The sequence below is a fragment of the Chelmon rostratus genome, chromosome 18, assembly GCF_017976325.1.
Source record: "Chelmon rostratus isolate fCheRos1 chromosome 18, fCheRos1.pri, whole genome shotgun sequence".
NCBI classification, from domain to species: domain Eukaryota; kingdom Metazoa; phylum Chordata; class Actinopteri; order Chaetodontiformes; family Chaetodontidae; genus Chelmon; species Chelmon rostratus.
This window is the reverse complement of record NC_055675.1, coordinates 3,392,203-3,416,862: the sequence shown is the minus strand read 5'-3', so window position 1 is coordinate 3,416,862 and position 24,660 is coordinate 3,392,203. Positions and strand designations below refer to the sequence as shown.

Here is a 24,660-nt window from a genome sequence, read left to right as displayed (position 1 = left end):
TAACCCATGCCCTAACCAGAACCTGAACCTAATTCTAACCTATCCCTTAAAACCAAGTCTTCCAGCAAGTTGTGTGGCCTCACTGTGTTGCTTTGCTATGTAGCAAGTACACACACACACCACAAAAACACATGGTGGGGTATATGATACTGAACTGCAGTCCTGCAGTTTGGCATCTTTTATTTTGAAATACTCCAGAAATAATGCTTTGCTGAAGCTGTGGATTCACCATACTTCCTGATTCAGTGGCTCATGACCTTTGACCTTGAATGTAAACCTATGAATGAGTAATGTTTGCACTGACCCCGTCAGCTCTTAATTGATTAGCTTCGTATATTTGTGTGGGTGATCTGATGAGACGGTCCTGCCTGGTTGCTCTCTGCTCTGCTTTCATTCTCTGTGGCTCCTCCTCCTGTGGTTGAGACCAGCTGTTGAACCATCTGACTGTGGGCCTGGATACTGACCATCACTATCCAAAGCACCAATACTGTCATGTAGATTTGTGAGTGTGAACATTCATTGTTGACCCTGGTAACTTGGAAAAGATAATCATACTGAATTTTCAGTTGCATCACACTGTCTTCATCAACTGATGAGCTAGGCGATTAGATTTAAACCATAAATTAGGCACTTTTACACTTTATTATTTAAGCAAAGCTCTTGTATGGCAGTTTTGTGCTTTGCCAAAACTTATCATTGAACAAGTTTGGCTTCATTTTAGGGCTACTAACGATTATTTCATTGTCAGTTAATCTGTCTACTATTTTCACAGTTAATCGATTCGTCTAATCACACAAAATGTCCATTAATGTTTCCCAAAGCCCAGGACGACGAGGAGTGAAAAAAACAGACATGTTCACATTTAAAAAGCTTGAATCAAACAATTTTTAGTTTGTTGTTTTTCTTAGAACATTACTCACACTAATGGATAATTAAATGAAATAATGGATTATTAAAATTAGTTGTAGATTCAAGTAATTGATTAGTCAATTAATTGTTGCAGCTCTACTTCATTTGTGAAATATAAAATGTTTTGTTAAACATTTTTATATTCTTCAAAGTCAGGATGGGCATTTCAAGCAAAACTAGTATTTGATACCCAGTGGGAGCTATTCGACCAGTCTTTGACCTCCACTAAAGCAAGATATTGAAAAATATATTGTTTTGTTATCACCACTGAAACTCACATCTTGTATTTTGACCAATATTTGACTTCTGATGAGTTAGTATGACTCAACATTGATATTCATCAGGCGAAGCATCAGTGATCGATCCGTCATCTGTGGACCAATTGATTTGAGTGAATATAGGCTAATTATGTATTGTTCTAATCACATCCATTATGATATTTTCCATTTTTCAGATAAAATCTTACATTATTGACATGTGTACCTATGTAACTATGTCAGGAGTCAAAAACAAACAAAGCAAAGTCAGAATGAGGGAAATCCCTGGAGAGGCCCACTCTTCCATCCACCAGTTAACTAGCTTTGATCCTAAAGCAGACCCACATGTTTGCACAGAACAGACAGTGTACAGTGCAGGACAGCCGGCCAGCTGAGGTCTTCAGATCCGTCCTGTAGCAGCTATACCTCATCTCCACAACAAGACACTTATTAAACTTTCAGCGGTCTCTGATGCAGTGCTCTCTCTACGGCCCAGCAGCCCACAGTCACGCAGCTGCTGCTCAAAAGCAGCCTGCTTATCACCTGCCGACACTTGAGAACACACACACACACACACACACACACACACACAAACAGTCGTGGGTGTACGGTAGCTGTTATCTTGACCAGGGGACTGTTCTCACTACTCTAGACAGTAACTGTTGTCCTTTCTCACCTTTATTGCAGATCCTGCCGTAACTGTGTGTTTACTTCTATTTAGGAGGAAACTGTAACTGATTATATTTCTGCATGCCTTGAATGGTGTGTGTACATGTTTTTTACTTTTGTGTGTGTGTGTGTCTTTCCTGAGCGTGGGCTGGAGGACGTCAGACAGTAATCTCCACAGTGGACATCAGTCAGATTACACAAGATTACAGCTTTCTCCACTGGCCAACAGAGTCCAGCGCTTCAGTTTAACCTTTGTTTGAGCCCAAAATAATTTGTTTTGCTCACATGACAGAGACGTTATGAAAGGCAAGTGGACTGCTTGATCCACCTGGACTCAATTCTGATAAACAATATCATTTTCCCTTACTTTATCTCGAAGCTAACACTTAATCTATGGATTCTATCTCGCAGCGCATCAGCGACCGCATGCTGTTTGTGTGCATGTGTTTGTGTCTGTGCACACCTGAGCAGTCGTGTAACAAAGCAGCATGAGGCAGGGTTAAGATGACAGTCGGATGGGATTAGAGGGGTGAGACCCGGACTAGGCCTCAATCTGTTTTACCACAGCCGGGACAGACAGACGCTCACTGGCCCTCACCTTGCTGTGCTGTATTTTAAGGTATACCAGCAGTCCGTCCACACACTGGCATGTGTTTTTCAGTTCCACCGTCACTGCTATTTGATATGTGAGCTATGGGTCAGCCACTGAGCTGCAGCTCTGCAGCTGGTGGAGATTCAGTGTCTTGCTCATGGACACTTGGTGGGACGTCCAATCATTTATTTAGATTTTGTCACACTCGAACACGTGCTGATAGCCAGTCCCACTTTAAGTCTGTGTTCCTGCAGCTGCATTGAGCAGACTTCACGTACACCGAGTGAAGCCAATCCAATTTAGATAACATATGCTTGACAATTAGATAACCGTAACAACGTACAGCCTGAATGACAGCTTTCCTTTAAAGGAGAACTCTGCCAATTTGACATGTCAGAGTCAATTTACTAGTGCTGCCAGCGCTCCACAGGCTGTGAAAACAGTTGTATAATGTTTTGTGTGGCTCTGGAGGAGCTTAGTCAAGTCTGAGAAAGTGACATCACCAGGATAACTCACTGTGGGCTTGGAACTACAAATTCATAACAGAAGGACTGGCTTTTAAAAGCTGTGGGTGTTTACCAGGCAACAAAAACACGCTATAGAGTTGCATTGTGGGAAGTGTAGGATCCAGCATTTTTGGTGTTCAGTTCATATTTGCGACTAAAAGTTAGAGAATTTCAGCGCCTGCTTATTCGATTTGAATCTTTAATCTGTCTCTCACAAGTCTCCCAACTTCATGGTGCAATATTAAGTAGCTAGAATTTTCTTTTGGCAGCTTTCATGTATATTTAACACAGTAGCACAGTCAACAAACTATAAAAATATCACACATGGGTGGTAAAAAAATAACAAAACAAACCCAAACCCTGAAGCTAGAATAATAATTCCACATAAGTGCTGCCCAATCAGATTGGCTGTGTTGACAGCAGATGCTGCGGCAGCCTTGTGAAATACGCAGCTATAGACTGTGTGCTTTTATGATATAATTTGAAATAAACCAGCTGTGGAAATCAAGTGTGCCTGTTGCCCCCAAGTAGGTTGAAGAGAGTCAAGCTTGCATCCTGATCCTGCATCAGGTCTTTTTTGTAATTTGCACTGCAGGAACCAAACGACCTCAATTATTCAAATCCATTTTAGTTTTTCAGCTCCTCCACTATGACTGTATCATGTTTGTGCAGATCATATCCCCAGTGTTGCTGTCAGTGGTGCTGTATTATCAGTGTAAGTGCTGTACACACACATGTAACCTGGGGCAGCAGATGTCACTGGTAGTAAAAACTGGAAGAGGCTTATGTGGCAGGCTGTAATGCCTCTGCCAACCTAATGCCCAATACCCTACCCTGCCTGCCAGCCTCTGTGTGTGTGTGTGTGTGTGCGTGTTTGTGTGTGTGTGTGCGTGTTTGGTGGGAGCTGTCTGATGATCCAGTCCAGACTAGATGATCTCTGCTTCCTCTCACTCTCACTGTGGGCCTTTTCTGTGTGGGAAAGACTGCCAACTGTTGAAACATGCTGCCTTTTCATTGGATGTGTGTGTGTGTGTGTGTGTGTGTGTGTGTGTGTGTGTGTGTGTGTGTGTGTGTGAAGCTGAACCTGTGTGAACCATTTGGAGGCCAGTGTGATGGGATGCTGTGATTTTGGTTGGAGAAAGCTTACTGTCTGAGTGTGAACGTGGCTGAAGAGGAAAAACAGGTGGCTGCTCTGTTTGTCCATCTGTCCCTGCTTCCACAGCAGCTGTCTGTCCTTTCTCCTTTCTCCTCTGCGTCGACCCTGTGCTCAGGTCGAGGGTCACAAACTACAATCTGTACGAGTCAGTCAGTCTGTGCTTTCCCGTAAAAAACACTCTTGGTGCTACGTCGTAACAGTAACGGCCTTCGTCTGTTTGTTGACATGTGTCTGCTGGAGGGAGCGGTGTAGCAGCTTTGTGTTTTAGTGGCCATGTGTAGCTTTAAAGTAGAGCTGCTGTGTGAGGCTTCATTTTATTATTGGTGGCCTTTAAAGTGATATCCTACTCTTCTCGTCAATAAATCCCACGAGAAGACTAAGACCAGCAATGAACTGATCCCACTAACAAATATTGTGAGTGTATGTCTGTGTGTGTGTGTCAAAGCCTGATAAATGTCATTCCTCTCTGCCACAGAGCTGTTAGACAGGAGCCACACCTTTGCACAGGGTGACATGTTCCTTCATTACCATGAAAACACCACAAGTGGCAGCAATCGGTTGATTAAATCAGTCCTTTGACAGAAAATGAATCTGCAGGGATAACAAATTCATTAAGTCATTCTTTGTTCAAGCTTCTCACATGTGAAAGTGTCTACACATTATATTTAGTTAATTTGCTTTGGGTTTGAACTGCTGGTCGTACCTTGGGCCTTCATATTGGACAAGTTGGAGTCATTGAATCTTTTTGGTTGTGTTTTTTCTTAAAAATTTGATAATACAACTGCTGATTCTACATTTTTTTTGTCAGTTGACTAATCGATTCATTGATGAATCATTTCAGCTCCACGTGAGTGTATTAATCCCCTTCTGAAATGAGACCCCAACAAACCACATTTGCTAAAAACCTATAGTGCACTTAAAGTGATTTGCTGATTTAAAAAAATGATATGAGTGTGATCTGGCTCGAGGCCGGGCAGCGAAGCAGTAGAGTACTTAGGAACGGATCAACACTCTGTTGATCTTTCCATAGCATTTGTTGAACAACGCTGGACTCCTCCTTTAATAAAAATGTGTTTAGATGTTTGTGAAAGTCTTCAAACTTCCTCAAAGTCAGCCTGGGAATCTGTGTGTGCAGGGCTCTGTTTGTGAGCGTGTTCGAGACCTAGAGCAGTGTCTGTCCTACATCTTTAACTGTCTGAGCCAAGTCTGGTCTTATCAGCTCAAGCTGGAGAGAAACACTTCACTTTAACTCTACGGCTTATCTTACCCTTTCTTGTTTCTCTCTCGCTCCGTCCCCCCTCAGCTTCTTCTTCTGCTCTTCTAGTCTTTGCGTTGTTCTCTCCGTCTTTCTCCATCTCCTCTGAATTTCTGCATTTGTTCTATTTTGTGCTTATTCCTTTCAAATTGTGAAGGACATTTGATGCAAATAGCTGAATAAATCAGCTTTGTGAGTGTTGAAATGGAGATATTTCTATTCTGTCTCTCTCTGAGAAAAGGGAACCCGGGTTTTAGCTGTCCTCTTTAATTGCTGTCTGAATTCAGTTCAGCTTTTCAGCTGCAGCACCCTGTTGTGCTGGCCATGTACAGCTTCCCCCTCCAGTCTCTTCTCATTCAGAAAAGTGTGTCACTTTCTGTGCTGATGCAGCGTTTTACCCAGTGAAAATCACTGCTATCAAAATGATAAAAGCTAGTATTCCTCCCTTTTTTTGCTTGTTATTTTCCTTATTAAAATGTGGAACAACATGTTTATGCAATGAGCAGCAGCAGGACGCATTATCAGCTCTTCAGGAGATCTTTGACAAGCGAAGGCTGTTTTCAGCTTGTAAAAATACATTGGCCGTCTGTCTCTCACTCCCCTATCCCTCCTCCTTCACGGTCAGTCTCTCTCTCTCTTCATTCATTGCCACGTCGTTCCTCTGTCACTTTCTCCTCTTTTCTCGCTCCACCTCTCAATTGCTTCTCTCAGTTTTCTCCGTCTTTCTCACGCCCACACTAACAGATGGGTCGTAGCTATTGTTTCACACTGCAAACACAGCCAATTTATTGGGGCCTTGACAGCAGTTATGATGAGTGTGCTTTTATCGTTGAGTATGTGTGCGCTTATTAGAGCCTGAAAGACATTTCAGACCTCCTCAGCCTGCTGTTGGCCGTTATTAGTATGTACCAACACTGACCACGGCTTGAAGCCACAGCTCTCATCAAATATGTAACCTCCACAGGAGGTTCAGCATCAGCATCACTGGCACTGACAGAAAGAACTACAGACACACACCACACACACATGCATACACACCCAGGCTTGAGGGCAGCACTGTCTGAATATTAACACTGTCGTCCCAGTAGCTCTTCTGTGTCCCTCTCTGTGGATGGAACTTACACGGTTTGGGCCGGACTGTACCATTGCAATGACCCCCTGAAAAACACAAATAGTGCATTCCTGCACCCAGCTGTCCCCTACAAAACCAATAGCATTATCAATGCTGTTAGAAGGCCTTTAAATTTCAGATTTTATAAGCTGCATCAGCATTTATTTTATGAAGCTGTTGTAAATGTGCATTGCAAGCTGGCGGATGGTTTGTTAGATAGAGACGACAATCTCTACCATTTTGTTAAAAAGTTTGCAAGGACAGCTTTTTTTTAATTTGTTTCCTTTCCAGAAAATAGCCAACAGAGTCTTGAGTCTGTTGCTCAATCAACAGCCTGGCATGGACTTCCAGCCCTGTACGTTGTAGCTAGATAGCAGTCGAGCACTCGTCATGAATATATGAAGAGAACTTGATACTGTGTCCCAAGGTGGCACCCTATTCATATCCATTAACGTCTCTCAACAGGCACATGTGTTAGAGTTAGGACCATTATTGTCTCCCATGGAATTTGCCTTGGCCATCGAGAGAACACGGTGATGAAACCAAAATCTTGCACAGATGCTCCACACCAAAACGCTGCGCCAAAACCGTCTCTCAGGTTTCCTCATGCGTCTGCTTTTTTGGGCCCACAGTGTGCACACTCAAGTCCTTCTCTGGCCGAGCTGGTTGACGGTGGAGCCACGCAGATAAATCAGCCAGGCTGCAGATACTAGGTTATTACAGATGTATAGATATCTGCATATATGTTCGCTGGTAGACACAATAAGACACAGAACAAAATTCCAAATTTCAACACCACTGTATGCCAAATTCCCCACAAAGCCTGACACTGTTTATTGAGCTTGGTATTGACTAACAGGTGATGTTAGCAGATATTAATAATCATCCAAATGACTATTTTTAAGCATATCACATCATTGTAATCACCACATACTACATTCAGACATCCAGAGCTGAGCAGCAGCTTGTCTTGCCAAATGCAAACGTTAGCTAACATGAACATGACTTGCCAACAGTTTGTCGTTGTTACCTTAAGAAGACAACTATGGCACTAAATACCCACGGTTCATGCTTGAATGTAATGATTAGCATAATGACGACGTAAGAAAGTATCACTCTAAATTAGTTATTATCACTAAATGCTGCTGCCCTTTTTTCATCCATATGGCTGAGCTGCTACTTATGTGTATAATCAATATATTTTATGTTTGCACTCATTGGCTCTGCTGCTTCCACAGGATTGTTTACGTCATCCTTGGATACAGCCTGTAACTCCCTAGAAAAGTCCTGGTCACACAGCTCTCAAATGATTTCTCTCCTTTTTTCCACGTCCTCATAATGACTTGCCCTTAACCATCGCAGATTGTCCCCAGCTCCAAGTAACACAAAGTTCCCCACAAGGACCACCATCACCATCAGAAGCCGTGTGTTAGTGGCTCAGGAGAGGAGGATAGGCAGTAAAGGGTGATAGGCTGGGGAGGTTTTAAAATACAAGAGGGATGAGGAGGCTACAAGCCTGACTTCCATAAATATTTTCAGTAATTGAGAAAATGCAAAGCAAAGGGAAAGCCAGGTGAGAGGAGGGGAGCTGGCAGCTTCATCAGGATCTTTTTGTTTCTTTTGCTGATGCTTTGGCTGAGCTCCTGTTGTCTTTGTGAAATTCCTTGCTGAGCAAAGACCTCTGTGCAAACACCAACATTACACACAAAGACCGCGGCCGCACTTTCACTCTTATTTGCTTATGTGCTTGTTTGCAAAGACTTAGAAGCAGAGAGATGGATAAACATACAAACAGAAGAACGTAGTATTAATCTCTTTATTGAAGCCTCATAGTATTTTGCGGGATGTACAGATTGATGTGTGTTTCGAGAGTCAATAGCTGCGTGGAAGCCTTTACTCAAGGTGTGAGCAGGTCCGACAGTGCAAGGTGCGAAGGTTTGGCCACCATTGCAATTTGTGATGATGCTTGTGAAAGATAACCAGGTTGTTTTTATTCCCAGTATTCTCACCAGTATATCTGCTGTTACCTAACATGGAGGATTCAGCCTGTGAAAGGGCTTTTATTTTCTAAACCAAGTACTTATGTAACATTCTTTTCAGTCTAATCCCATACTATAAAAAACCCAATTTATGTACATTTTCTGTTATCATTCCTTTAATATGAGAAAGTGGCATTCTTTACAAACTGTAGCTGTTGATGCTCTTCTTGCTTTTGAAACCTATACCTTTAGGCTGAGATGTCACACAGATAGCGAGCAGCAGAAAGCACACATTTAGAAACACTGAAAGATTTGACTTTACAGTGTACTTTCACCAGTTTGTGTTTTCACATCATTTTCTGTCGAATCTGTCAGCAGGGTGTCTTCAACACTTCTGCATTTTGGTGCTGGCCTGAGATTTCTGCCAAAAGAAGGAAGAGGAGTTTTATTGATTTGATTTTCCCTCAGCAACAAGTCCTTTCAAACAGCTCTGTTACTTATTACTGGTTTCTTTAGAAACGAGAATGTGGTGGTGATTAATGGGATCAACTTCTCAAAGAGTAAAACCTTTCCTTTGAGTATTTTGAGGTGTGGTTAGCTAGTATATTATGTTGCAGCCGGTCGCTGTTGTGGCTTTTCCATCCTGGGCCTCACTGACTCACTGGAATCTGCTGAAGAGGAGGAGGAGGAGAGAAGTTACAGTAGTTTTTGTATCTTGTCGCATGAGCAACGAGGTCCTACGATATCTGCACGCATGTGAGCTTTGAGGCCTCCTAAAGGAATGTGGAACAAGATATACATACACACACACACACACATTTACAACCTACCAGATAAGTTAAATGATCCCCCAGGTGATTTATATTTGTGTGTCAGCTCACTCTCTTCTCATCTGGACCCAGTTACACCGCCATAAACCACAGAAGGTACAGAAGCCCAGAGGAATCACTCTGCTTTTCACCTATTAGCCTTAAGGTTGATTGTGAGTTTCTCTTCCCAATCCTCCCAGTGTTTTTATTCAGTGCTGCAAAAAATGCCCAGAAAGCCCGGCGCCTGTGGGATGACAAGCTAAGATGCATAAACAGTTTACTAATTTAAAAATAATTAAAGTTTGTCTCCACGGTGTGACTTCAGTTGTAGGCCTGAGGATTTTGCAAAGTAGCACAATACTTAATAATAAAAGCAAGAGAAACATCTTGTCTGTGACGAAATTGCTGCGTCCAATTGTGCTATAATTAATAAAAGTGTTTGTGTAGCACTTTTTCTAAAAGTTACAAAATGTGAATGAAATGAAAGCCCACTATAATAAAAGGCCTAACAAGAAAATGAATGAAGGCTCACACTGCTGACTGTTTGCAGTCTTTAAAATGCTGTTAGCTAAACACCTAACATGTCAGCAGCTTCCTTTCCTCTCTGCAGGCTGCGTTCCTTTTTGCCTCTCCGCCATCAATCAGCTTATTAACAGCCTTTTCACTCGTTCTCCCTCACCACACCACAGCAGTAGGCTGGATCCGAGGCTCTGTGTTCAGACCACTGGAGTCTCTGAGTCTTCTTAATATCATGATCAGAATGAGCTGCTGAGGCCCTAAAAGGGAGTCCAGGGACTCAGACCTGATGTGTGACACTGCTTCCCAGCAGTGGAGCATAGTCCTAATTTAACATGTCTGCTTTGTTCTCCCATCTAGAAGTAATGATTGGTTTTATTTAGTGCAGCAGAGCACTCTTGGTAGCACCAGGATCGTTTTTAGCCACACTGCTGGTCGGTTTGTTGGTCCTTCACTCTGGTCCAGATTTAAACATCTTGACAAATACTGGATGAATGAAATTTTGTACGTGAATCTGCAGTACTGAGAGAATTAACCCTAATGACTGTGGTGAGCTGCTGACTTTTCCCCTAGCACAACCGGAAGATCAAACATTTCCTTTATTCAGTGACATATTTCAACATCTTGAAGATGGAGTGGCACAAATTTAGCTTTTTTCCTCCACCAGCAGGGGGAGGCCCCAGAAGCTACATTTGCATGTATTGGTGCAGAGAATCAGGGTCCATGCAAACTCTTGTGAGTCCTTGACTTTCTCATCCAGTGCCATCCTCAGGTCAATTAGTGCTCATATTTGTGACCAAATACCTTCAAAGTTAACCCTGTTCTCATCCGCTGCAGCTGTACTTAATGCTTTGTACTAATTAGCAAATGTTAGCACGCTAACATACTAAACTAACATCAGTGGTAAACATTGCTGAAAATACTGACAATCATTAACCACTACTGAAATGTACCTATATGACACCTGCATATAATAAGTAGGTCATGACTAAATGTTCGGAAATGTAAAGACAATATGTCGTCTGTCTTTCCAGCTCATTTTTCACATCTTTGCCCACCCAACACTACATCTAAAATCTCTCAAGTGACTTCACATGATCTACTTACACCCTATCTCCACTCAGATAAACTGCCATGCACATCACGTAACACTTCTTTTCCCCACAACAAGCTAGGAAGTGATAACCATAACTGTAGGTAATAAAATCGTTCTTCTGACACCGCCATCTGGCCAGTCACTGCATTTGCTGCCATTACTGCTGCTGCCTTTATCTGACACTCAGGGCCTATAGCCACACTAGTAGCTCTGTGATGATCATTGCCAAGAAAACCAGAGGGCCCTGTTTTTGTGGTGGCGCAGCGACCAGCTCAAGCAGCGCTCTGACCATGTTGTGCTTTCCTGACCTTGAAATTCTCTTTGCCCCTCTGTGCGGTGTTGTGGTGCCCAGAGCAGAGTGCACAGGTGGTAGCAGAGGCACAAACAGGAAGGAGGTTCAGTCAAATGAGGCAGCACAAAGAGAGTTGTGGGTGTTTTGATGGAAAGTATTAGACTGTGTGCTGAGAATAGACATCTCAGACATCAGATTACTCAAGCTCTTTAAGACTGTGTCTCACATTTTCAACATGAAACACAGTACAATTATGACTGTGAGAGTCAGACTAATGCAATCATATAGACCGCTTAAGTAATAAACTGTTTATTTCTATCACCATTGTAGTAATTAACTGTTACAAACAAAACCCCACAGCATCTGCTTGGAGCTGCAGATTTGTGCTCCTGTGTATTCATATCGTACCGCTCTGCACCGTCACAACAACAATATGATTTCCTGGAGAAGTTGATTCTTCATTTCTTGAGTGGTTGTCATCATACTTCACTGTGATTGGCTCAGCTGTTGATCAGCTGATCAGTGATGTGACTTGCTGAAAGCATATTCATGAATTACCACGCCCTCTGATCTATATTCTTGCACAATTAAAATAAGCCATAGTCTTGTTCTACAATTGTTGCCACTGCATGTGCACTGTCTAAAAAAGTTTTCAGTCCCTTGGAGAAAACAAGAAAGATAGCAAAGTAACTCCCATTAAATCTTGTCATGACCACCTGCTCTGCCTCGTATAATATTCCTGGAAATGTCTGTGCATAGTTTAAATGTATGCTGGGCCACACATTGTTTGTCTTTGATTGTAAAAGGCAGGCTGGATTGTCTCCATCTTCATCTTTTTTACTGAGTTGTTGCAAAGCAATTGGACAACAATGTCTCCACTTTTAATGAGTACGTCCACTCTTTGTTATGGAGCCAACACCTGCATGTGTGGACTTCCTGTAGCTCATCGTCATACACATCTGCAGATGAACAGTCTTGTAATGGCAGTGGGAGAGTGGCAGCAGTATGTGTCACAAAACACAGACGGCACGCACACTCGCAAACCCAGGACCCGGTCGATGAAAGTCCTAAATAAAACGCCAGCACACTCACAAACAGACCCCTGTGTGAGTGGAATTCCACAGGCTCAGCACAAACTGGCAGCAGAGGAGGCAGAGGGCGAGTAGGAATGGCCCCAACAAAACCTTTTTACAAACTGCTCTCCTTTTTTTAACGTAACCAAGAAGCAAGTCAGTGGAAAACTGGACACTTATGTATTTTGTTTAAGGATGCTTGAGGGAAGATTTTAAAAGCTGTGCGCGAGTAAACCTAGGCATGTCCCTATCCTCTCCTGAAGAACCTAGAAGACATACAGTGATGCATTTTTTTAAGAGACACAGGACAAGGCACTGTCTGATGCTGATTTTGAGCTGTAAGGGTAAGGAGGTCATTGCTGTATGACAGGATGGAGACAGGATATGAACGAAACGAACTGTGATAGAATATTACCGTCACTGCAATAACCTGTCAGCCTTATCATCACGCAGGCTGTCGATAACTGCATAACTGCATATTGCCCAGAGCTATCTGGGCAATATGCATAGAGTATGTCATCCACATTCCCCTCACGCCACCGGCAGCTCAGCATTTTCCCATGACTGATTAGAAACATACTGATGTTCAGTGGTTCTGTTATTGTATAAAATTGCGACACTTGCGGCAGAAGTCTTTGAAGATAATCTCTGTCAGTGCTTGTCAGACAGAAGCTGTGCATTACTTCAGGTAGAAAATAACGAAGTCTTCTGTTATCTTCAAATTCATTTGCAGGAGCTGCTCTGAGACACTTTGGTGTCTCATAGATAAACAGGGAGAGACTGCAGAGAGGCGGGAGAGAGGAAGATAGCAAGAGGTTCAACTGAGGAATCAAAGCAGCTTTAATTATTTTTTATAAATGAAATACGGCTAAGTGTTATTTAACAAAAGAAATAATGAGGTTTGGCAAGTGTCCAAATCTCATCAGCATGATCTGATACTTTATGTGCATTCAGATGAGTTTAGTGTGCCTCTGGTATCGGGCCAATCATGCAAAGTGTGCAAAGTGTGTGTGCCTACAACATCTGTCACGTGGACAAGTTAATATACTTCCTCCAAGTTTCACTCTCTTTTTACCACTGTTTTAGTCTCCACCTACTCCGGAGGGAAATATCTGGCTCTAGCTGGGTACCTACAGCTTCATAATTTGAAGCATACCACTGACCAAGCTGCCGTATTTGATGTGTTGGGAGTCAGAACAGGTTGGCTCTGACATAAAGTTTACAATAACAAACGGAGTGGTGAAATGAAGGGGTTAAAACGGACGGGGGTAGGAAGCAGTTCCCTTGATTCTCACTAGGTAGAGAGTAATTACAAAGCATTTTATCATATCAGCAGGGCATAACAAAGAAAAACGCCTATTATCCTGTCTTTGTTGGGTTATTGTGTATTCTTCATCACCAGCTTGTTGCTGACATTCCTCACTCGGCACAGTGGTATTGCAGATACAGATGCCTATACTTCTTGTTACTGCCCTTGAGCAAGGCACTGAAGCACCAGCTGACATTAGGGGACAAGTTGTAGACAGCTACCTCATGTCTATTGGTGGAGGTGGGGAAATAGCATATGTTTTAATGTATTCTGGTAATCTGTGAATAATAAAAGGCTGAAGAAACGGAGGGAGAGCTTTCATACAATTTTTACACCTGATGTAGTGTTTGGTTTATTTCAGTATCTTCAAAGCACTCATTTCACCAAAATACATCTTAATACACCCTTCAAGCAGTGTTTGGAGCATAGTAAGCATGTGGAGAGATGGCAGAGAAGTGTGTTATACTGCAGGGGTGGTTTGAGAAGTTTTTCTGGACATTTGATCCTTGTTTTTCAGCACAAATGGTGTTGCCATTTGAATCCATTGTGACAGCCAGTTCATCTGTGGTGAAGGATGCTATGTATAATCTGTTGACAGCAACTTTTAAGTGTACAGGGGGTGTATTTTTAGGTGGAGTAAATCACTCGAGGCAGCTAAACAGACCATCAGGACTTCATCATCAAGAGTAGAAAAACAAATGTAAGCTGAATGTTAGCGTAGCTGAGTCTGTGTTGTAACACTTTTCGGAATGAGGTGTGGCGTGTCAGCAGTCGAAAGACAGAGCTTTATTTCCATCTGAACAATAGGTTTATTTTATTTTTTAAATTTGGATTAACAAGGCTTCTGATGGTTTCTTTTTTTTTTTTTTTTTTTTTTACTGAAGTTCAGTAAAAAAAGAGAAACCATCCAACCTTCCTGCCTCCTCCATCACGTCCATCTGGTCTCCCACCGTCACACTTCCTCCTTTTCATAAACTGGACTTCCGTTTTCTTGTTGCTCGACTCACAAGCCTCCATCACCACCTCGGGTCTTCCACCGGTTGAGTCGAGCCTCTCGAGCTGAGGCGGACTCGGCCTCCTGCGGAGCCCCTCTGCCAGGATCTCCAGAGCTCCAGGCTTGGACCTGCAGTTGTGCCAAAGCCTCTAAATAAAATCATTTAGCATCTCATTCATGGGTCGCAAAACCTTTTCCAGTTGAAATCCTATCGCTTTCACATCATGGAAAATTTGATTTGTGTTGTTATTGTGGACAGGAAATTCTTTCAGGATACTTTGTCTCTTTCCGTCTCTCCTTCACCCACTCATACTCATGTGTGTCCACATGTAACCACATTGGCGTTTGATAGATGGTAGTCTTGGAGCTTATTGTAGCAACAGAGCGTTGCTAACAAACACAGCTAGCGTTTGCTGCTCTATGTTTTTATGTTTTTCATGTACACACTCACCCGCACACACACACACACACACGCACACACTTGGCTGTACTTTCAACAGGTTTAACCAGTCAGGCTGTGACAGTGATGTGTACTGTAAGGCTCTGGCTTGGGAGTCGTAAATCCTGAGAAGAAATGTGTGTGCTTGTGTAGGTGTGAAATAATTTGGAGACCGTTGCACTTCCCATCCCGTGTTGTGATGGTAAATCACTCAGTGTATAAAAACTCAAAAATACAATACAAAGACAAATGCAAAAACCTAGATCCAGTGTACAACCTTTTATTTTAAACCATAAACATTAATAAAATTTGATATATTACATTTTTATATTTAAATTTTTTTATGCTGTCCAAAAAGCTCGTTGACTTTCCGGCCAACTTTACATTAGTTGAATTGATCACTTTCACTACAATCATTTGGCCAAACGCGGGATTCAAAGATACTTTAAGTGGAAAAAAGTTATCTGAACTCTGTATTGAGTCACAAGTGCACACACTCACTGCTTTAAATGGAAAAACCTGGAATAAGTTGTGTGAAGCAAATGTGAAGCTCACACACAACCATGTGCTCACACAGGTCGCTCTGTGTCGCCCTAATCCTGTCAGTCCATTGGCCCGTTCCTCTCCAATGGAATGAAAAGCACATCACCATAGAGACCACATCAATGGCCTATTAGCATGAGAGGTGAGCTGAGGAGACGAGAGGAGAGACAGTGAATGAGGGAGGGGGTGAGAGAATCAGGAAGAGAGAGTGAAAGAGCGTGCAGAGTTTAGGATGGACGGAGTGGGAAAAGAGGAGATACAGAGGGAAGAAGGGGCGAAAGAATGGGCTGGAGGGAAGGGGATGAATGAATGGAGAGTGTGTTTGAGAGTGGGTGGAAGGAGGGGGGAGTGGGAAACTTTAAAAGAAGTGATACATTGGCTCTTTCTCTGTTTAGTCAAGGAGGAGGTTTATTGCCATGGATAATTCTGGTTTCCCTGCCACTGCCTGTCTATTTCTTTCTTTCTTTCTCTCTTTCTCTCTTTCTCTTTCTCTCTCTCTCTCTCCCTCCCTCTTCCTCCACTAGTTTTATGTGCTGCCCCTGTCAAACTCTGAGGACAGTTTTAAAGCATTTTTGTGTCATTGAGAATAAAAATGGATCAGTGTTGTACACAATACTGAGTGTGTATATTGACCTCTATTTTGGCCACCAGGGTTGCAGCACACCAGTGTTTTGCTCCCTGTTGGAGAGGGTGTTGATGGATCAAACACGGATTTCCTAGAAAAGCTTCCATTTCAAGGTGAAGTGCAATTTATAAATCCATACTCAGGCCCCGAAAAGCTCTCAATGCGTCCCAGAGGTGCATCAGTTGAAGGTCTTACAAATTATGACTTGATCAATAAATTGCCTCTTTTGAATAGTGAATGCCAGAAGGGTTGGGTTTTGCTCGAGATTGAACTAGTTTGCATGACGTATTGTCCAATCTCATCAAAAGGCAAACGTGTTCATACGTGATCTGAACAGCAGGGTGACAGAAAGCTGTGGGGGGGACAGGGTTTCCAAAGCTATACCACCATATGGCAAGCAGTTCTGATGGAGTATGCTGCCACCTTAAGACTGTGCCTCAAGTTTTGCAGTGAGTGTCCTTGTATATGCATATACAGCACATGCCTACAGCGAATGGTACATTTTCAGCAGCCTGCAGAAACCCCATGTCTTTGTTCAGATTTTTTTTCTGACAGTAGCAGAACAAGGGCAGGGCTTCATGTCATGTCTGACTCTGTTTAACCATAAATCATTGGAATCACAGAAACTAAAGTATGAATTTTAGTGGGTCACTGAATTTTAGTAAAGCAGTTGCCCTGTGCCCCTTTGTAGGCTTGAACCACACTGCCAACATTTGTGGTCAATAGCTTTAATTGAGGATCTCATTTGTTCGTTGGCAGAAGAGGTGTTGCAGAGATTATGATGCTTCTTGAGCTGACTTTCCGTACTGAACTGGAATGGCAGAATTTGGTCATAGCAGACTATGTTGAAAGACCTGCTGTATCTATTTGAGTCTTTGGTGATAGAGGGATAAGGAATCTGCAGACAGCTCAGGCTATTTAAGAGCTCACATACTGTGGCAGTGGGTCACACCAGTAAACATGACTGCCTCCTGGTTTATCCTGAAAGACAGACACTAGATACATTTGACCTTTGACCTCCATGGTGCTTTTTACATGAACCCCCTGACCTGTATATCCTATTTGGGTCAAGGCCATATGTGACTGAGTGATAGGCTTATGTCACTGGCTTGTGCCATGAATCACAGTGTGTTTGCCCTCCACAGGTGAGTATATCATATGCCATTACTGTTGAAACGCAAATGGTGAAAAGTCAGTGATAAACAGCTCTTTACTGCGAAGGCAGATTTATTCAACCCCAGTTACAAAAAGTTGGGATGGTGTGTAAATCATCAATAAAACAGAATGTCATCATGCAAATCTTTTTAGGCATATCTCATTTAAAAATAGTAAAAAGAAAATATATTTAATGTTTTATCTCATCAGCGTCATTGATTTTTGTATATATCTGCTTATTCTGAATTTGATGCAGCAACATGTCTCAAACACATTGGGACAGGAGCAACTAAGGACTGAGAAAGTTGTGGAACGCTCCAACAACACCTGTTTGGATCATTCCACAGGTAAACAGGATGATTGGTAACAGGTGATAGTATCATGATTGGGTCTGAAAGGGGCATCCTGGAAAGGCTCAGTCGTTCACAAGCATGGATGGAGCGAGGTTCACCACTTTGTGAACACATGATTGGATAAAGGAGATTAATACATGAACACCAATGATTACATTCTGTTTTTATTTGTTTTTTTTTAATTGGGGTTGTAGGATCATGCCTCCCCAGGCTCCCTCTGCTCCTGCAACCATATTCCACTGGCACTCACTTAATGATCAACGGTAGATTTCATATTGACCTGAAACACCTTGAAGTGTGATCCATAGAAAGGGTCCATTGAGTGTTTCTCTCCATGGTCCTCGGACAGTGTTTTCATTTCCCTGCGGGAGGCCTGAAAGCCCAACATTTCTATTCCTGCGGTTCCATTGAACTCATGGCTTTCAAATCAATCATGTACTTGAGTGCAGCCAGGCTATATACAGACCGCTGTGCTGTATGCAACTATAAGTCCTGGCTGAGACTGTCACGTCAGAGGCATTTCAGAGGGCTTTGCACTTTGGTTGAGCATTAACACATTGAACAATACACATTTGGTGAACAGAGCAGATTGAAACTCATCAATTGCATGGCAGGCTCCATTTCTGTCCTTTTAAATTCAACGGCGTGAGCACCGTGGTATCCTTCAAACAAACTAGTTCTCCAACCTTTTAGTTTTGGGGTGCCTGATTTTTTGCATGATACTCTCTGCCTCTTGCTTCCTTAACCTTTATACCAGAAGAAAGGCCTTCAGCCGCTCTCATAATATCTCTGCTTAGCAAATTTCAGTGTCTTTATTTCCTGTGTGTTTATTTTATTTAATATATGGTTCCTTCCTTTGGATGTGTTGCCTAAAACTTCGAACACTTTCCAGTTTTCTTGAAAATCAGACAACTTTTTATATCCTAACTTTTTTTCTTTGTGATGTGAAGAAGATCACTAATTTTGCAGTGTCCCACAAGACACTTACTACTTACACTGCTTCAAGACATGATACTTTTAACTGAAAAATAGTCAGTTCTGTCACACTGCCTCCAATTCCTCTCCAAGAGCTGACTCCAAGAGTCTTGTCTTCGTTGTCTCAATACAACAAATTGAAGTCAGGTTGTTTGTGTTGGAAAGTTGTGCGACACCAGTTCAATTCTGCCATCTGAAAGGAGGCCTCAGACACTGTTCATGGAGTTTACTTTACTTGTATTAGGAGGAAACAGTTTTGTCTTATGAACATCTGTATCACGATGAGTGAGCTTGTGTTGATTAGGGCTCTAACAATCCCACACATAATCCGTCTGATGACGTGTGCAGGTCACAATATCTATTTTTGGACGGGGCAGAGAGACATTCTTCGGTTGGGGGGGCCGCCCTCCCCAACGACCCCCAACTGTAGATGCATTGCACCCCTCACACCCCCACCCAGCTGCTCCACTTTTAGCCCTGGCTCCAGTGAGGTGAGTGAGTGCGGGTGGGTGCATGGGGGAAATTGGGAGGGGGGGTTGCTTCCAGCAGGCCTTGCGGATGGGTGGGTGCCTCGCCACTGTCACTGTCCATCTAAACGCTGGTTCACTTTCCCCCTCTGGAGTCAGCCAGTCAGTCGTCGAGCCAGCCAAGCAGCTGCTGAGTCAGTCGGTCTGTAGAGAAAGTGGAGACTTCAAAAATAAGACTAAACACTTCCAACGAACAGAGTTTCTTCTAGGTGGAGGTGCCGGATTCACCCATTCCCTACACCAAGATGACTCGTGACTCGTAAGTTTCAGCGGGTGGTGGACAAGCAGCGGAGCTACTGTAGGATTTTAGGGGTCAAAAGATTGCAGTAGGTCACATTATCAAATGAAAGGAGGCTTAATCGTCTGTAGAAACATTTTCCCTTTCCTTACCTGCCTCATTATCACCTGTGAAGCAGGTTTAGCATTTACAATACAGGCTTTGAGGGATGTTACACTCCAGTTTATGATTGAGGATTAGCCTCAATTGTCTCTCTGTATGCCTGCCTGCCTTTCTACCTGTCTGTTCGCACTATTGTTCACCTCTCTGGTCTCTCTTCCCACTCCGATGAGGAACTGGTGTCAGCTCTTAGCGCCATCCACCTATTCATTCATTATTTGGAGCCTCTCTCACCAGATGAGACGCTCATGTATTTATGGAACTGCAGTGGCTTTTAAACTCTGCAGAGTCCAATCAGAGTGAGTTTCTAGCTCAGTTACAGGATAAGATTCGTCTCTCCATGAGGTGACGGAGCACTTTTCTCCTTCACTGCCTCTGGAGCTGCTGTTGTATTTCCAAAGGACTTGTGCAGCAGTGGAAATGTATAAAAAAGTGCTTTAGAGGCTTTCTCCCTAGGGTTATTCTAAAAGTGTATGATTGTGGTGTTCAATGTCTCTACAATGGTAATATCCCCACTGTTTGCAAATTCAACATCTGCTGTTGCTTCAGTAATCACTGCGATGGAGACGCTGCTGATTTCTGTCCTTTTGCTCCATTCTTTTAACCTTTTGCTTCATATGTAAATGAGCGAAAGCGACCTGTAAATATCTGCGGGTCTCCCTTCATCATTATTTGCAAGCCATGCATGCTAACACACAAAAATATGTCATCCTCCCATCTAGCTGCCTACACTGGTGTAGTTTTTTCTCTTAGTGTGTTTTCAGCCTTTTGGGATAATACCAGTTTTGAACCCCCCATCTCTGGTTTACATGTCATTTCCAAAGTAGCACATGTCTGCATGTCACCTGTTGTCGGACTTGTCACCGGCACGGCCAGTTGACCCAGCAACAATGACATCATTGTCCAGACCGGACAACAAAAGCGCTGCAGGTCAAATGACAGCGACATGGAGTTAATCTCCTGTCCCAAAGAGAGTTGTAGCGTCCTGCTGTCTGTGTGCCGTGGCCTTGAATAGTCATTTCAGTCAGACTGTCTTCCTGGATTGTTTTGATTCAGTTTATATTTTAAGATATGCTGTAATCTTCCAATCCTAATGGAAACAGATAAGAAGTGAAAAAATACATTCATGTGAAAATGTTAAACTGATGGTTACTTCTGGTTTCAAATGTTTCCGTCTGGTGTTGATGTTGGTGCTTTTATAAAGGAGGTCACAAGTCTTTGTCCACATGCATATTTTGTCAGTCTTCTAATCCAATAATATGCTCTCATTGTTAGTGAATCACCTGCAACACTGACTCTGACACACCTGCCAGCTGCTGAAGTCTTGTTGTTTTGCCTGTGGTTTTATGGCCAAGGATAAGAATGTCACACTAGATGAATCGCTCACACTACAGCTCAAAGAAAACGCTGCTTTGCAGGAGTGTTTGTCAGAGCTGGCAGGCGACAAAAACATTCAAGGTTGCGTTATGCTTCTATATCTAAGATCTGTGTAGCCATTTCAGTACTTTTGCAAATGTCAGGGTTTGCTTCACACCTTGGTTTCAAGGTCAAGCTGCAGATGAGAAAAAAAAAATTGCCGGAGCAGCACGTCAGCTTCTGCTGAACACTATCTGTTTCAGGTCTTTCTCCTTAGTGCCCTCTCATGTAAACTGATCCGTGAGCATTTCAGTGTACCTCCAAATCTCCTGTGGGACTTACATAAGGACAAAGGCTGCTTGTTTTCACTGGTCAGTTTTGCCATCTAGGCAGTAATAGGAAGCTCTCCGTCTATTGGAAGGGAGTGTTCTCACACCCTGTGTGTTGTGTGAGAACATAAACTATATCATGTGTTGTCAGGATCCCTTTGTTGAGGAATGAATGCACCATTGTTATTGCAGCACCAGCGCTGTCTTATGAACACACCTGCACCTGTCTGCCACTTGATAGGGAACTTATTAGCTATGCACGGTCTCTGAGACACGTCAGAACAAACACGACTGTGTTTCAGCCACATCCATGTGTTGGGGTCAGACAGGTTTTGTTGTTACCCTCGAGCAAACAGGACTTCACTGTTTGCTTAGGGACACTTTGACAGTAAGGGATGGACTTGGCCTGTGACCATGCTGGTCGCCTGATTGCCCCTGTCTCATTTTGTGACCCAGTGTTTGTCTATGCGAAGGGTAATCCAGTAATCTGGAGATCTTTTTATTAAGCAGTGTTCTCCTGATCATAGTCTTTTGGAGCATGTACTCTATCTATATCGCTTCCTGCCTCACTCTGACTTTCTACATCTTTCTGTATGTATTGCGATGCTGTGTCACCGCCTCACTTGTCTGCCTTCTCGTCCCTGCATGCTCTCCGGTCACCCTGGAAAACAGCCCGACACCGCAGCAGTTCATCTTTGTCTTTGCTCTCTCTGCCTAAAATAAGTCCGTCTTCACTCTGATTGTTTGTTGAGTTAGGGAGAGCATATTTTGTAATGCATGTACAAAACCTAAAAAAACCCCCCAGAAAATAAAGCGATAACCCCCTCAGCACCTCCATCTCTCCATGGAAAACAAAATTTAAAATGAATTATAAAAACTGCTACAAGCCTGGAATTAATCCTGATAAAGGGCTGTTTTGTATGTGCATGCGTGTGTGTTTGTGTGTTACCTGCTGCTTTTGGCTCGGACGTGGTCCACCCTCCCTCAGGAGGGAAAGAAATACAGTATCACAGAATGTCATGTTAGCAGATAGATAGAAAATCTTTCTGTGGTCCCAAGACTGACTTCTTCCTGAGGATTTGAGCTTATAATGAATCATCTTGCCAGTACAGTCAGTCAGTAATGCAGCTAAATCCTGAAGTACCATGCTTTGATTTTGAAGGCAGAATCACCACTGTTCTGACAAATCTTACTAAACACAGAGAGGGATTAGAAACTGATGGGTGATAACCCATCAAACTGGATAACTGGCCAAAGAAGAAGAGAAGAGTGCCTCCTACAGAATCTCAAAGCACTCTCTCCTACTCTGTCTCTATTTAGTCAGCTGTAGTTGTTTTTTATTGCCCGCTGTGGCAAAAAGGACTGCTGACTTGCCTGATGATGTCATCTCCTTTCCTCAGCACCACACACACACACACACACACACACACACACACACACACACACACACACACACACACACACACACACACAGAGTCACACACACCCTCACATTAAGAAGAGGAGGCTGTTTGTAGAGTTTAATTAAAGAGGAGGGCTGACGGTGAATTATTGTCCCCTAAGAGGGACTCGGTCAGAGACAGTGCTGATATAACTGGGCAGTGATAGAGAGGGAGAACGTCTCTAATTAAATATGAGCTACATTGTAATAGTCATGTTTGGTTATTTCCCCCTCTGTGTTTGATCTGACATGTGTACCTTATGATCTTTTGTCCAGTACCAGCGTGTTTGAGGCTTCACTAGTTCTGGGCAAAGCGTGTTGTTCAGCATGCCGTTTCCTTAGTTGACTGAAGTGACTGCTTCAGACTGACAAATAACAGCTAAAGTTGACCTGCAAAGTTTATTTTAACCTCGTTTAAGGCTCGTAGAGGTTATTGGAGATGAGCTGATCAAGTTTGGCTCCAGTTCTTTGCCCTCCTACATGAATCTTCTGTCAGAATAAAGCAGTACACAGGAAAACATTATTGCTGATGTTACATGGTAACTATATTAATATGGATGTTATTACTAGAGAGTATGTTGTAAGTTTTGGCTGACAGATCACTGTGATGATCTGATTTTTATCAAACGTCAGTCTTCTCTTATCCTGATGGTGCTGCTGTGAACAGGAACAGCGTTTGCCAAATGTAGTAAGTGTATGTGACAACACTGTATGTGAAGGTGTAAACACCACAAACCAGCCGTCAGCCGACTCTCATATACCTCATTAAGATTCTTTTCCTCATCGGGTATACAGTGTGTGCATGTACCCGGGGTCTCTTGAAAGTGTTGTGTGGTGAATAGCTTGTGGTTCATGAGGTGTGCGTGTGTTTGTGTGGCATTTGAGCCACCTGTGCCCTGCAGCCTCCTGCGGCGATACAACCTGAAATGCCATCAGGCCTCGGGGGAGAGAAGACGTCTCGCTGCTCATCTCCATCTCCTTCTTCTCAGTTCTTTCTATTAACACCACTGTTCACAGCCTTTCTATCTTCAATACATCCGCCTTTCATCCCTTCACCTCTCCCCGTCTCTCTTGGGGTGGGGTGATTGAACTACTTAATATCTGAGATGATAAACACAATATCATCTTCACATTGTTTTGTGCTGCAGACTCGAGCGTTCACAATATGTCGTAGCAAAATCACAATTGTGATTCCTACACATTTAAGGGCACAGTCGTGTGTTCTGTAAGAGTAAAATATCCATCACATAAAGGGATGGTACCTGCTGTTAGACCTGGATGGTCAATCAGATCAGAATCAAATGTACAAGCTGCTGTCACTGTTAACTGAGCATCTCAAACAGCGTACAGCGCATCCTTAAACAGGAAGTTAGAAATAGGAAATACAGTTTAAAGTGGAACTAGCGTATATATTGACAAAGTATTTTTCTACCTCTTTTGTAAATATAAGGGTGTTATTACTTTCCAAATTACAGAAGTGAGTTTGTGCAAAGTCACCACAGGCCGCACTGATTAGTGGCAGTCACGCAGTTACACTGTGTGCAGGACGTCTCAAAGCAAAGTTAAAAACTTGTTCTGTGACTGTGAATAAATGGAGCGCGCCCAGTCTCAAGCTTTGGCACCAGTCCACCACTTATGCATTCATAATGGCCATTATGATGGAAATATCTGATGACTGAGCGCTCTCTCCCTTCCTCCTTCTGTCTCCTCTTTTCCGTCCTCTACCCCTCGTCTCCCCTCCTTCCTCCTCCCTCTTCCTCCTCTCCTCCCTCGCATCATCTGTGCTGCTAAAAGAGGCAGGAGCTTATTACAGGTGCCTCACGCTGCTCTCTCGTTTTCCCTCTTCGTCCTCATCCCTCTCTGCCGTCCTCTCCCTCTAATTGATTCTAATAGCTCTTGATGTGTGCGCAGTGTTTAGACAGCTTTTGACTGCGTGCTTATCCGAAGTGTGACAAACTGCTCTTGTCATAGACCTTTTATCCATCACGGCCCGTTTC

At 43.0% G+C, this 24,660-nt stretch overlaps 1 protein-coding gene across 4 annotated transcripts in view; it reads left to right on the top strand.

The window, feature by feature from the left end:
* The window catches only part of enah (ENAH actin regulator), a 115,118-nt gene that overhangs the window by 12,204 nt on the left and 78,254 nt on the right, over nucleotides 1–24,660 (top strand). For 3 of the 4 annotated variants that reach the window (XM_041958625.1, XM_041958624.1, XM_041958621.1), the window contains exon 1: nucleotides 19,302–19,399. The exons of the other annotated variant lie outside the window; for it this stretch is intronic. In XM_041958625.1, coding sequence (XP_041814559.1) covers nucleotides 19,386–19,399 — 14 coding nt within the window. In that variant the 5' untranslated portion in view covers nucleotides 19,302–19,385. Of the gene's footprint in view, nucleotides 1–19,301; nucleotides 19,400–24,660 lie in introns of those variants that run through there. 4 annotated transcript variants of the gene reach the window in all.